This window comes from Carassius carassius, chromosome 32, assembly GCF_963082965.1.
Source record: "Carassius carassius chromosome 32, fCarCar2.1, whole genome shotgun sequence".
Lineage (NCBI taxonomy): Eukaryota > Metazoa > Chordata > Actinopteri > Cypriniformes > Cyprinidae > Carassius > Carassius carassius.
Genome location: NC_081786.1, coordinates 29,348,427 through 29,361,612, shown reverse-complemented (window position 1 = coordinate 29,361,612; position 13,186 = coordinate 29,348,427). Strand labels below are relative to the sequence as shown.

The following is a 13,186-nucleotide window of genomic DNA, read 5'->3' as shown; positions in this document are numbered from 1 at the left end:
ATTCTGAAACATTCTAGAAAAAAACTCACATGAATTTGGCCATCCTGGAGTTTAAAGGAACAGTTGAACCAAAAAAATAATAATTTGCTGATAATGTGCTCACCCTAAGGCCATTCAAGATCAGGATGAGTTTGTTTCTTCATCAGGTTTGTAGAAATGTATCATTGCATCAGTGTCTCATCAATGCAGTGAATGGGTGCCGTCAGAATGAGAGTCCAAACAGCTGATAAAAACATCACAATAATCCACAAGTAATACACAACACTCCAGTCTTGAGAAGACAAAAGCAATGTGTTTGTAAAAAAAATAAAAATAATAATTAAAATACATGAAGACATTTTTTAATCCATAATAAAGCTTTCTCCAGTAAAATAGTCAATCTCCTGTTGTCTCTCACATCAAAATCCAGCCACATATGTGAGCCTGGAGCCCAAAAGCAGTTTTAAGTCTCTGGGGTATATTTGTTGCAATAGACAAAAATACATTGTATGGATCAAAATAATAGATTTTTCTTTTATGCCAAAAATTATTAGGATATCAAGTAAAGTTCATGTTCCATGAAGATATTTTGTAAATTTCCTACCGTAAATATATCAAAACTTAATTTTTGATAAGTAATATGCATTGCTAAGAACTTCATTTGGAAAACTTTAAAGGAGATTTTCTCAATATTTTTATTATTTTTTGCTCCCTCAGATTCCAGATTTTCAAATAGTTGTATCTCAGTCAAATATTGTCCTCCTAACAAACCATACAGCAATGGAAAGCTTATTTAAATAGGAGTAATATAAACATGAGTTTAGATAAATTGACCCATATGAGGTTTTGTGGTCCAGGGTCACATATTTGTTTAGAGCTGTTTTGGACTGTAAATGGTGCTTGATCTGTGCAGATTTCTCTCCTGATTCAGACCAGAACACTTTTTGACTGCAGGAAGTGTTATTATGAATTATTTTTTGCCAGAATTTTTTTTTATTTAAAATGCCTTGATGGATTTATTACAAACACATAGCTTTGGTCTTCTCCAGATGTGATGGGAACTGATGGACTGGAGGGGTGTGGATTATTGTGATGCTTTTATCAGCTGTTTGGACTCTCAAACTCATCCCAATCTTTGATACATTTTTTAGGTGATTCTGATTTTTGGGTGAACTATTCTTTTAAGGCCTTCTCCAAGAATAACAGTCATTTTATCATTGCACATAAGCCTTTGTATGACATACTCACACTAAATATCAACAAAAAGCCCTCAGGCTGAAGATTCCTTAAATAGATTAAGATCTTTCCAACCACGGTGGAAAGACTTACCTTCCATGGAAAAGTTTATTAGCCAACATGGCGTTCATAGAGGTCTTGTATTCCAGATAACCACTGAAATAGAGAGAGAGAGAGAGAGAGAGAGAGAGAGAGAGACAGAGAGAGAGAATTACACACAGATTAATTACATTACAAGTCCAAACAAATTCTGTAGTAAACAATCAGTCCTGTTGGTTTCAGCAGTGACTCTTATACAAAGGAGAAAGATACAAGCTGAATTAAAGCTGCAAGCAGCGATGAACGGGCCCTCGCACCCGGCTCACCGCCAGTGAGTGGCTTTAGTAAAATAGTGACAGCGAGAAATATGCATTTGAAGTTGTAAATATAAGTGGAATATGTTAAAGTCATTTATATCTGCCAATCTTCCTGCATGATGTTTCCGATTGCCAACAGGTGGCGCTATGATTATAACTGAATACTGGCCTTTAGATGTCTTCAGGCTATGACTCTTTCCAAATATCTGAAGTTTGGAGAAGATTGGATATTTTATGCATAAGTTACAACAACCTCTATTCCCATGGCGAGACATCAAATTTTGTCACAGCGCCATGGATACGCCCTTTAACAAAAACTCAAGATCTCCACAATTTAACATTGCAAAGAACTTTAGATTAGGCTGACCAAAATAAAATGTTGGTGTCATCAAATTTCTAGGAGTAGTTTTTTAAAACGTAAAACATGTCACTTCCTGTTGCCAGCAGGTGGCGCTATGGCTATAACTGAATATGGGCATGTAGATCTGTTCAGGTCAGGAGTCTTATCCAACATGTGAAGTTTGGGGTAGAATGGACATTGTATGTCTGAGTTATAGCAACTTCATTTTTCATGGCGAATCATCAAAATTCGCCAGGCCGCCACGGACACGCCCTTCAACAAAAACTCATCGCAAAGGCCTTTAGATTAGGTATACCAAATTTGGTGTTGATCTAAATAAATCTCTAGGAGGAGTTCGTTAAAATACAACGCATGGAAATGACAAAAATTACACAAAATTTGCTCATAATATTAAAAATAACCGACTTCCTGTTGGGTTAGAATTTTGCTCCAAGAGTCTTTTTTGTAGGTATTGGTGTGTTACATGTGTGTGCCAATTTTCGTGCATGTACGTGAAACATAGCTGGAAGGCTGTTGATTTTCTTAGTATAGGTGGCGCTGTCGAGCCATTTTGCCACACCCTCTTCTGAATCCTATATCAGACGAGAATTTTCACCAGGTTTGACGTGTGTGTAAAGTTTCATGACTTTTTGAGCATGCTTAAGCCCTCAAAAATGCGATTCATTTTGAAAAACTGTGTACTGCTGAAAGGAGAAAACCATGTCTGTTAGCATCAGTCAACCACTGCCCTGCATGTTTACGACAAAACACACGTGATGATGGGTTAGATGCTTTATGGTGACTGCATCGGTCACACTTGAGCAAAAATACTATGCTCTGCCTTCAAGCAGCTAGAATTAGCTGCTACATCACTGTCTAATGGTGGAAATTACAAAATTATGAGGTGCTGAACATTAAATGACTGCACAATTTTTCCAGACCGAGCTTAAACGAGCATTTGACAAGCTTAAGCTATTTTCCTGTGTCAATAACAATATATTTTGAGTGAAGTAAATGTTTATTTAAGTCATGAATGTCTCTTTCAGTCAAGCTGTTATAACACTATTCCGTTATGGGACAGCGCCTGCTTCTGAGCACATATTTAACATGTCTTTAGGCAATGAGAATGAAATGTTCATACAGAGATGGGAGTAGTAATTAAGCAAGCATTTGGGCCAATGCTAAATGAAAACATTACACTTAAAGAAAATATTACAGAAACCTGTTCTAGTAATTTCTGCATGCACGTTTGCTTCAATCATTTTCAGCAGAATAATAGAAAAATGTTTTCCCTTGAATACTTTAGTGGTCACATCATTATTATTCTGAAGTGCATTCATGTGTTTTAATTATGTGTCTTTAAGTACTAATAATTCTGAGAGTGATTTCAAAAATATCTTTCCACTGTGCTACACTTGTGGTGTGACTCTAATATTATTATATATATATTTTTTAAATATATCTTTATTGTTATTGATATCATCCTCGGTGCGAATGGGCCTTTAAGTTGTATTTTAATATTTTCAGGTTGTTTTATGTTTATGTCTTTTTATGTGGGCATAGATTAATTTTTTAATCTAGATTAATCTCACTGTGATCTTGAAATTAATCTAGATTAATCTATATTAAAATGGTTTATTCGAATTCTGCCGAAGGCATTCAGAATATGTGTGTTACCCAAATAAAACTGACAAACAGTAAGTCTTTGAGAAGGGGTTTATCAAGCTAGGTGGTGCATTAGAAAAGGGGCTCATCTCCTGTTTCCAAAATGCATCACAAAGTGTTTGAAAAAGCTGTAAACTAATTCCACATTGCACAAGGTGCAACCAACCTTACGCCTGTTTCACACATACTCCGTCTGCAGTGCGTATGCGTTGCATATTTTTTACGCACCCATGTTAACAGATTCCAGTTGCGTCCCAGGAGCGTTGCGTCTGCAGCAGTGCAGCGATCGTTTACGTACCGAGTAGGGAACTGCAAACGCGTCCTGTGTGAAAGCACATCGAGTCTGTGCTGCACCACATATGTAACGCACACAGACTGCATACGCGCTGCAGACGGAGTATGTGTGAAACAGACGTGAGCACCGCCATAGCTGGGGTCAGCGGGGACCCGGTGAAGGTTATACCAGTGGGCCCTGTTTGAAAGTGTTTAATTTGTATGTTTGTTTATTTTTATTTATTTGTGCTATTTACACAATGTTTAAGTTTTTTTCAAGTTTGTAGGTGTCCAGGTACAGAAACCAAATAATTAAATGTAAAATAGCACTGGATAGTCTTCAATGTAAAAATGAAATATACAATCAAACCTACATTTATTCAGACACCTTCAACATTTCTCACATTATTACAGTTTTGCTATATATATCAAAAATTATATCTGGTGTCTGAATAATTTTGGGTTTGACTGTTAAAACTACAAAGTAATTTAGTCAAGAGCAGTGAGTGATTTTCATTTTCCTGGATTAACATTACAGCAGCCAGTAGCTAAATTAGGCGCGGTCACTTTAAGAGACGATGAACGCATCCAATATAATACACATCCCATTTTTTCATCAACCGTTTACTTTCACTTAAGAAATAACTCACAGTTTTTTCGAGCATAATTTCCAAGGTGGATATTTTGACAAATTTTGTATTTGTCGGCACAAGAGCAAAAATAAGCAAATTCGATGTTCAAGTGTTTTGAGACGCCTCTCTCTGCGGGAGCCCTGAACACCAGAACACCGCGAGTACTGAATTGGGCTCTTTCACATCTTTTTGTTTGTTCAAACTGTGATTTGTATTTGTTCGTTCAGGTGCAGGAGGGACTTCGAGGAGAACTTCGCAGAAGAGAGCTCGGTTCAGTGTCGCTGTCCGTGATACGCGTCTCTCTCTCTCGTGCGCACCGAACACAGTGTGCGAGTAACCAGCTCTGTTCAGCTTTTCCACGTCTTGTGTTTGGATGCTTTAATGTTTAAATCGACAAGCGGTAAGGATTAAAAACACGTGAAAAAGATAATCTTTCGTGACGATGCACAGCAGTGGCCCGTCAACTGTCCTGAGCATCTTTTTAGGCTGGCCTCAGCCAGTCGGTTATATAAAATATCAAGGTGAATCATCATAGCTGCTTAGTATAGACCCAGCTCCCAACCCAACTTTGAGAATAGATTAACGGTGATATTTTTTTTATCGCCCAATAAGAGTCTCACGTTAACGCAGCACGTTAACGCCGATAACGGCCCACCACTACTTTAAAGTAATATTAATATTAATATTAATATTTTATCTTAAGTCCTTTTTTTATTATAAATATTTTATCTAGCAATAATAACCCTGCTGTAGATCTGAATGCCAAAAAGTGTGACTCCATTGACATGTTTTTATCCACATTTTACATGCCCAATCTTCTTAGCCTGCACATGTTTTCTGATATTCATCATGTTCAGTTATTATACCCACTCACGCTTGTCTGTAGGGTAAACCGTCTGTATTCAGAGGCAGAGCACACGAGAGCACATGCATGAGTGATGGAAATGATAGCCGCATGACTTGGCATTGCTGGAATCTCATTTTCATTGGCCATCAAACATACTCAAGTATAAAGCAGAAAGAAGAAAGACCGAGGCTGGCACTGATTGCTCTGGTCTAAGCACATCTGGTTTTTGGAGGTATTTGATCTAACGGAGAGTGATCCCTGTAACCTGTTCACAGATGTTTCATATCAAAAGTAAGTGGTGTAATACTGCACCTGAACATTATTTCATTCTAGTCTTCAATTGTGTTTATGTTAACATACTTACTTACACTGAAAAATGGTGCAGGATTTACTTTGAAACAATCTTACCTCAAAAACAGCATTTTACAAAGAATTCGTATCACTTATAAAGAAACAGCAACATTACATTTGGAAGCAGAAGGAAATAGTATTATCTTTTCAAACGTACTCCAATAAACTCCGAAAACAGTGTAGCGAATTATTAGAGTAACTGGTTATTTTAGCCTCGAACAAAACATATTAGATCACCTTTGTCTCTTAAAGGAGTCATGAACTGAGAAATCGAATTCAGCTGATCTTCATAACAGGTCAATGTACTATAAAAACCTCCTGCATGTTCAAAAACAGCTTTTATTGAATCTAAGCTAAGAAAATTACTCGTTTTGGAATTTGTCACATTACGATGTCATTGTGTGACGAAAGACCGCCCCTGCAGGAGAAACACTTGCTAACTTTATAATTAGACCTCAAAGAACATTATAAATTAATAAAAAAATGCAGTTCATGACCCCTTTGGCTAAAGGTTTACCACCCTCTTAGTTCAGATTTTATTTTTAAAAACAGATTTTATTTTTAAAAACTTCTGTGTAACATGGACAAAACAAAGACTTCAGATTGTAACAGTTTCAGAGTGTGTTCACTATTACTGGCTGTTTATAGCTGTTTTGTAATTATCTTCCTGGTCACCAGGGGGCAACGCCCTCAGGTAAGGGGGTTAGAGTAACCATATAAGGAAGGATGAGTGATCTAGCTAGGAAGGCCATGTGGTGGCTTTTCTTGGAGAGGACTCACTCTTTCTACTAAAGAGGGGTTTTGAGTTAAGGCTCAATGGTTATGCCTCTTTTGGCTACTATTTGAGGAACAGTGCGTTTGCAATACTCAATGTAGGCCATATTTCCTCAATTGTGTTGTTTGGTGTTACCCGGAATCCTTGTGTTCAATACGGGCTTAACCCCTGCATCAAATCTTCTTCGAACGGATTTCTTTGGTGGATTATATATTTTTTTTGTTCCAACCTGGCCCTGGTATAATTTTGAACTGAACTTTTGTGCACTATCAATTGGACTGATCATCGCTGGATGGCAGGTTCATTATTTCCATTACACACATATCATCCATATTATCCTTTTATGGTTTTGTGTTTACCTTGTATGGACTGAACTACTGTTGAAGGTCTCATTGGACCAGGATTCAACCAGCAGGTATTCATTCAGGCGAGTACTCTTGGGAAAAGGCCCCATTAGGTCAATCCCTAACATAAAGCCTGGTTCAACAATGGGAGTTGATTGAAGTCGGCCTGCAAGTTTGGTGATCCGTGGCTTATACTGCTGGCACGTCTGACACTCTTTACAGGTCTTCCAGACATCCTTCCGAATCTCTGGCCAATAGGCCACCTCCAGCAATCTGCGCAAGGTTTTCATGCGTCCCAGATGTCCGGACAAGGGGTTTGCATGGACGAATTGAAGACACTGCTCTCTCAATTGTGTTGTTTGGTGTTACCCGGAATCCTTGTGTTCAATACGGGCTTAACCCCTGCATCAAATCTTCTTCGAACGGATTTCTTTGGTGGATTATATATTTTTTTTGTTCCAACCTGGCCATCCCAGAGATGCTGAAGAGAAACATCCTCTTTCTGCCCACGCTCGATGTCCTCCCAGTTCAAAGGTAAGTTACATGATAGTGAACACACTCTGAAACTGTTACAAGATGATGTTGATTATTTGATTTGCTGAACTTGTGAAGAGTGATCAGTGTTATTTCACAATCATTGAGAGACTATTGTAGCTTTAATTATATATATATATATATATATATATATATATATATATATATATATATAGAGAGAGAGAGAGAGAGAGAGAGAGAGTGAGAGAGAGAGAGAGAGAGAGAGAGAGTGAGAGAGAGAGAGAGGGGGGGGGGGAAGAGTTATTTTAATATTAGTTAAAAGTTTTAATAATTTTGTTGTGTTTTTATCATTTTTATTAGTTTATATAGTTTTTAATACATTTTTATTTAAGTTTCAGTTCTAGCTATTTTAGTACATCCTGTTTAATAATGAAAATGATTAATAAATAATATTACCAATCAGAGACATTACAAGCACAAATGTTTTGGTAACCCACTGTCGGCAGAAGCAGTGTTTTATTTCTGCTCATTAAACCTCATGCTCTCTTAACTGCTGCTAGAGCAAGGACTAATGGGAGAAACTGAAGCATTTCAGAGTCTGAGCATGAGTCAAACCACATTTCACAAACAATCTGTCAGTGTGCAAAAGTAAATGATTGACCACTGTATTGAGCTGCAGTTTTGACTGCAGTATTAAATTAGCAAATTTCCCCAGCTGCTTCAAGTATTTTGTTGAACAACACTAAGACTTATATAGCTGTAAATAATATTTTACGCAAAGAGTATGAGAATATACATTACTTTGGCTGGGTAAAAAAAAAATTTTGATATCTTGATTTGAATCGATTCTAATTTTTTTCGAAACAATATAGAGTCTTAAAGGGGTTAGTTCAGCCAAAAATGAAAATTAGCCCATAAATAACTCCTGAAGTCATCCTAGGTGTATATGACTTTCTCCTTTCATACGAATCCAGTTGGAGTTATTTTAATAATTGTCTTTGATCTTTCAAGCTGTTTGATGTCACTCATCAGGTGTTGCACTGCATCGGTCCATAAGAAGTCTAATAAAAAGCTCATCCATTAATAAAAAGTGTCTCAAATGGCTTCGGGGGGTGAACAATGGCCCTCTTTAGCGAATGTGTTTTTGTAAGAAAAATATCCATATTCCAAACGTAATAATCACTTTAATCTAGCTTGCGCTCACAGTCATACACCGAAGCAGTTCCAGGGGAATGATGTATGAGGTCATTTTAGCTCATACGCCGGTGATTCTCATGAAAACCAACATTTGTTAACGGGAGCAAAGGAAGCAAAGTTTCCTTACTTTAGCAAAAGAAAACCAGTCTCCTCTTGGCGTACACTGAAATCCTCTGACATTCTTCTGCACAAATCCTCATTTTGTACTTCTAATTAGTGACCGTTGTTTTGTTTTGATCTCTCCGCTGCGTTTCCCGATGATTAGGAAGGTTAAATCCGTTACAGTGGTGCCGAAACATCGGGAAGAAGGAGGCGGGAACCGGCGGACAATCAAATGAAACTTTAATGATCAAAATATACACAAAACAGCGCATCAGCCCCTCACGGACGACTGACGCGCACAAATAAAAACCAAACACAAAATAAAGTCCAGGCCTGGTCCTCTCTCGTCCGTCACTGTCGTCGCTCCGGTTTTATATCCTTCCATCTCCTCCATGGGACTCGAGACCGGCGAGGCGAGCAGGTGTCGTTCATCTCCAATCACTCCACCGGCCTTGGCCCCGCCCCACTCGTCAAAAAGGTCTTTACCAGTGAGATTAAATAAAAGTATGCTATATAAATAGTATTCCAAAATGTTAAAATCTAATAATGTTGGTGCAAATAAAACAAAGATGCAAAGTGTTTCATTCATCCAATTAAAAAAAAATAGGGTAATGATTCACATCTAAATTTTTTTACTTGAGCCAATGAAAAATAAATAACTACTGTCTCAAGTAAAAAAATATAGATGTGAATCATTACCCTCAAATGTTTTCATTGGATGAATGAAACACTTTTTTTTCATTGTGCTACAGCAGGTGATTTTTAAATCAAATTAAGTCGATGTAATTTTAAGGTAAAATGAAAATAATCATCCTAATGCAGAACTGACGTTTACTTCTGGCTTTTCAAACGTGTATGCAAGTTCTACTTTACAAAACAAAAAAAACAAAAAAACATTCCAGTTGTCACAGTTTAGTCTGTTTTGTTTCTCATCCAACACGTGAGAAGTTGATCTGAACATCTCTTCACTGTCTCTGCGTGTGCAGGGCGTGGACAGATACAGTACGCTCGCGCAGCTTCAGTGAGCAGGAAAGGGACTCATATTTTGTGTGCCAGTACACCAGCGGCTGATCGCTTCCTGCTATCTGTGCCTCAGACGTGTAGCTCTGCTCTTCCAGTGCTGAACGGCTGCCCGTGTCCTGCGCACAGATTTCAAAATACTTCCTCACAAATGACATGATAGCGAATGATTACAATGCAGTCTGTGCACGCGGGTGCACTTCCGGAAAAATCGGCTGAAAAAAAAACACCAAAAACCGGTCGATTGCCGATCACGTATTTTAAGCAAAAACTGTCCGGTTCCGATTTATGGCCGGTCAACTGGTGCATCCCTAGTTTTAATTCAAATAAGCAAATTCCTTCAGCACACATTAATGTCAATAATGTTTGATTAAGCTGAGATAATTAGTAAATTCTTAATTCATTTGCAAACAAACTATAAAGTTTTGTTGCAAACAGATGAAGACATTAGTAGGCTACTCAGCTCACCCCACTAAATATTATATTGTGGGCATTGCTTTTTGATTAATAAAATAAAAATAATGAAAAATTACCCCTGCTTCTAAATAAATAGAGGAGTTATTTTTATTTCATTAAAAGCGGACCAAAAGAGACCTCCGAACTAGGGATGTTCATATTAATCATTTAACCGTTAACTGCAAGTAAGAATTTTGACAGTTTGATAGCCTATTATAAGTTAAACGGTATAAATTAAATATTTATTAAATAATTTTCCCATTTTTTTTCTCCAATTTATACATTTTGTTTTTGCTGCATGAATATTTCTACACATATTCAACATCTACTGCACATCTACAGTATAATGTCTGTATCAATGTCTATATTAAATGTGCGCATGTTAAATAGTTTGTGCGGCTGAAAAGCTGAAAAGGCGCGTGCTTATACTGAGGAACCGTTGCAATCGCTTGCACTTAAAATACTCGAGAATAATTACATCGTCTACATTTGTTTGTGTACAGACACAATAACAACAAAACATAAAATAATGAAACCAAACAGGATACTATTTGTGCCGTCTCGGTTCCTGTTTCTGTTGCCTCACAGACATGTGAAATATATCTATATAACACAAAATGTTTTAATAATGAACCAATTCAAACAGAAAACAAATAAAACACTATCAACAGACTGCATGAGCTCCAGACTATCCCCTGAGCACGTAGAATATTACTTTTTTAAAAAGAAAAACTAAACAGTTTGTGGATTGAGGAAGGCCTGCTATTTTTATTTGACGGAAAAAAACGATGCAGTTTCTTCAAAGCTTCAGAAGTGTTCAATGTGTTTTTGTTAAATTTTCGTTTGATTTCTTATTTTATTTGTTTTCTATCATCAGAAACACTGCAGGTGCGTGAAAATCTGTAGATGTGTGAATAGGTTCTGTTGTTGATCTCTTCTGTATACTGCGGTTTTATTCATATTTTGTATTCATATTTTGTTCATATTTAATGGGTCAGACACTCATTAATTGTATTTCTATTCAATACTAATTTAGAACCAGTTAACGGTTAATGTTCGGATAATGAGCAGCGTTTGTCGGTCTGGAAAATTAACCAAAATTAATATCCCTACTCCGAAGAAAAAAAATTAATTTTTAATCCATGCATGATTTTAGTCACATAATAAATATCAAAAAGAAAGAGAAACATCAGAAAACAACAATTTTATTCATGACATCAACATGCATTTTTCCTTCTTACAATGGTTGCTAGAGTGTCAAACTTTACCATGATGAACTTAAAGTTGGTTTCTTTTTTTTCTCAACAGTTCTGCTCACAAAACGAAATTAATTTCAAACACAACTTTAACAGCAAAGCTAATGTTTCTGTTAGTTTAAGCACAAACTAGAAAAATAAAAACCAAATTGTATGGCAATAATTAAGACCAAACTGAACATGGTGTGTGTTTACGATGTGTGTCGTCAATGTTGTCTCGGCGGGGACGAGCGTGGTGGTGGTGGGGCTAAGGTAGATGATATTATCAGATATAGCGATGTTTTTTAAGGCAACTATCGATAAGATATTTTTGACATATCGCCCAGCCCTAGAACTGATCGTCTCCTCCACATTAATAGCAGTTTCAACACAAAATAAACATGACTAAACATCCGAAGGTTAAGTTAAAAGAAAGAGTACAATGTTACAATCCGTATCCTGTCTCTTGTAATCACTCAATCAGTGTTTCCACCACGCAAAAACAATGTCATGTAACGTCACATTTACCTCAGAAAAAACATATTTGGTGACCATAGACTCGTTAGTCTGATAGAAAAGTAAACTGCAAAATTTTGCTAAACATATTCATTGTAATTTTCACTGTTCTTCAATGTTTAATTTCAATGTTAAATGTTTAAAAGCCACCATTTAAATGTTCAAAAACAAAACAAATTGAATTAGAAATATTATGTAATTGTAACTTTATTATTATAAAACATCATTTAGTGTATATTTTGCAGCATTTAGTTGAGATATTTATTTCCTTGAGAAAATTTGGCATATACTGTACCTAATATATATCCAAAGTAATAAATACTGAATCTAATTGAATTGAATTTTAAATGAGAATCGAATCATTACATTTGTGTCTAAAGCCAGCCCTATACATTACTGGTCAAAAGTTTGGATTAAAGTTTTGGAAAGAAGTCTCTTCTGCTCACCAAGGATGCATTTACTTGATAAAATACAGTAAAAACTGTGAAATATTATTGCAATTTAAAAGATCTGTTTCTATGTAAATACCTGTTAAACTCTAATTTATTCCTGATTTCAAAGCTGTATTTTCAGCATCATTACTCTAGTCTTCAGTGTCACATGATCTTCAGAAATCAGAATAATATGATGATTTACTGCTCAAGAAACATTTCTGATTATTATCAATGTTGAAAACAGTTGTGCTGCACAATATTTTTGTGGAAACGGTGATACTTTATATTTTTCAGGATTCACACTTAAGCCATCCTTGCTGAATAAAAGTATTGACATTTATTTGAGCTTTTTTCCTTCAAACATCATGTGATACTGAAGACTGAAGTAATCTATTATTTTACTATTATAAAAGCAGCCTTGGGTGAACAAAAGAGACTTCTTTCAAAAAATGTAAATTATTCCAAGCTTTTGACCTGTAGCATAAATCAATATAACATTTTCTGATCTACAAATCATCGTGCTGTCCTTTCATTCTCTGACCTGTAAAGTTCCCAGGTGTCTGGAGTAGGAAAGATCCGAACAAACCCACCCCTCCTGTCATACTCCTCCTGTACCCTCCTCAGCACTTTCATCTGTCCAGGGGAGGCAATAAAACACGCTGTTCAATATCAAATATGTCATGAGAAGCCAAGAAGAAAGGGCATACATCAGCCCATTAAGTTCAAATAAATTCCTTAGCGTTTGGCTAAAGTAATGGAAAGCCCATCAGCCGTGGACTCCAAATCACTAACCTCTTCTGCCGTCAGACTCAGCGTACTCTCCGCTGGCTTAGCGCTGGCTTTCTCTCTCTGTGCTTCTGGGTCGGCACTGTTGGAGGATGGCGGTCTCTGACGCTGAGAAGAAGAGTGAATTATTACAAAAATACTGTAGTG

At 36.6% G+C, this 13,186-nt stretch overlaps 1 protein-coding gene across 3 annotated transcripts in view; it reads right to left on the bottom strand.

Annotated features, from left to right (window-relative positions):
• ttll5 (tubulin tyrosine ligase-like family, member 5) overlaps positions 1 to 13,186 on the bottom strand; it is a 153,623-nt gene that overhangs the window by 83,168 nt on the left and 57,269 nt on the right. For all 3 annotated transcript variants that reach the window (XR_009425082.1, XM_059520931.1, XM_059520932.1), the window contains exons 16-18: positions 13,046 to 13,147; positions 12,795 to 12,886; positions 1,309 to 1,371 (exon numbers count right to left, since the gene is read on the bottom strand). Coding sequence is in view for 2 of the 3 variants with exons in the window: in XM_059520931.1 (XP_059376914.1) it covers positions 1,309 to 1,371; positions 12,795 to 12,886; positions 13,046 to 13,147 (257 nt within the window). In the remaining variant the exon portion in view is untranslated. The remainder of the gene's footprint in view (positions 1 to 1,308; positions 1,372 to 12,794; positions 12,887 to 13,045; positions 13,148 to 13,186) is intronic.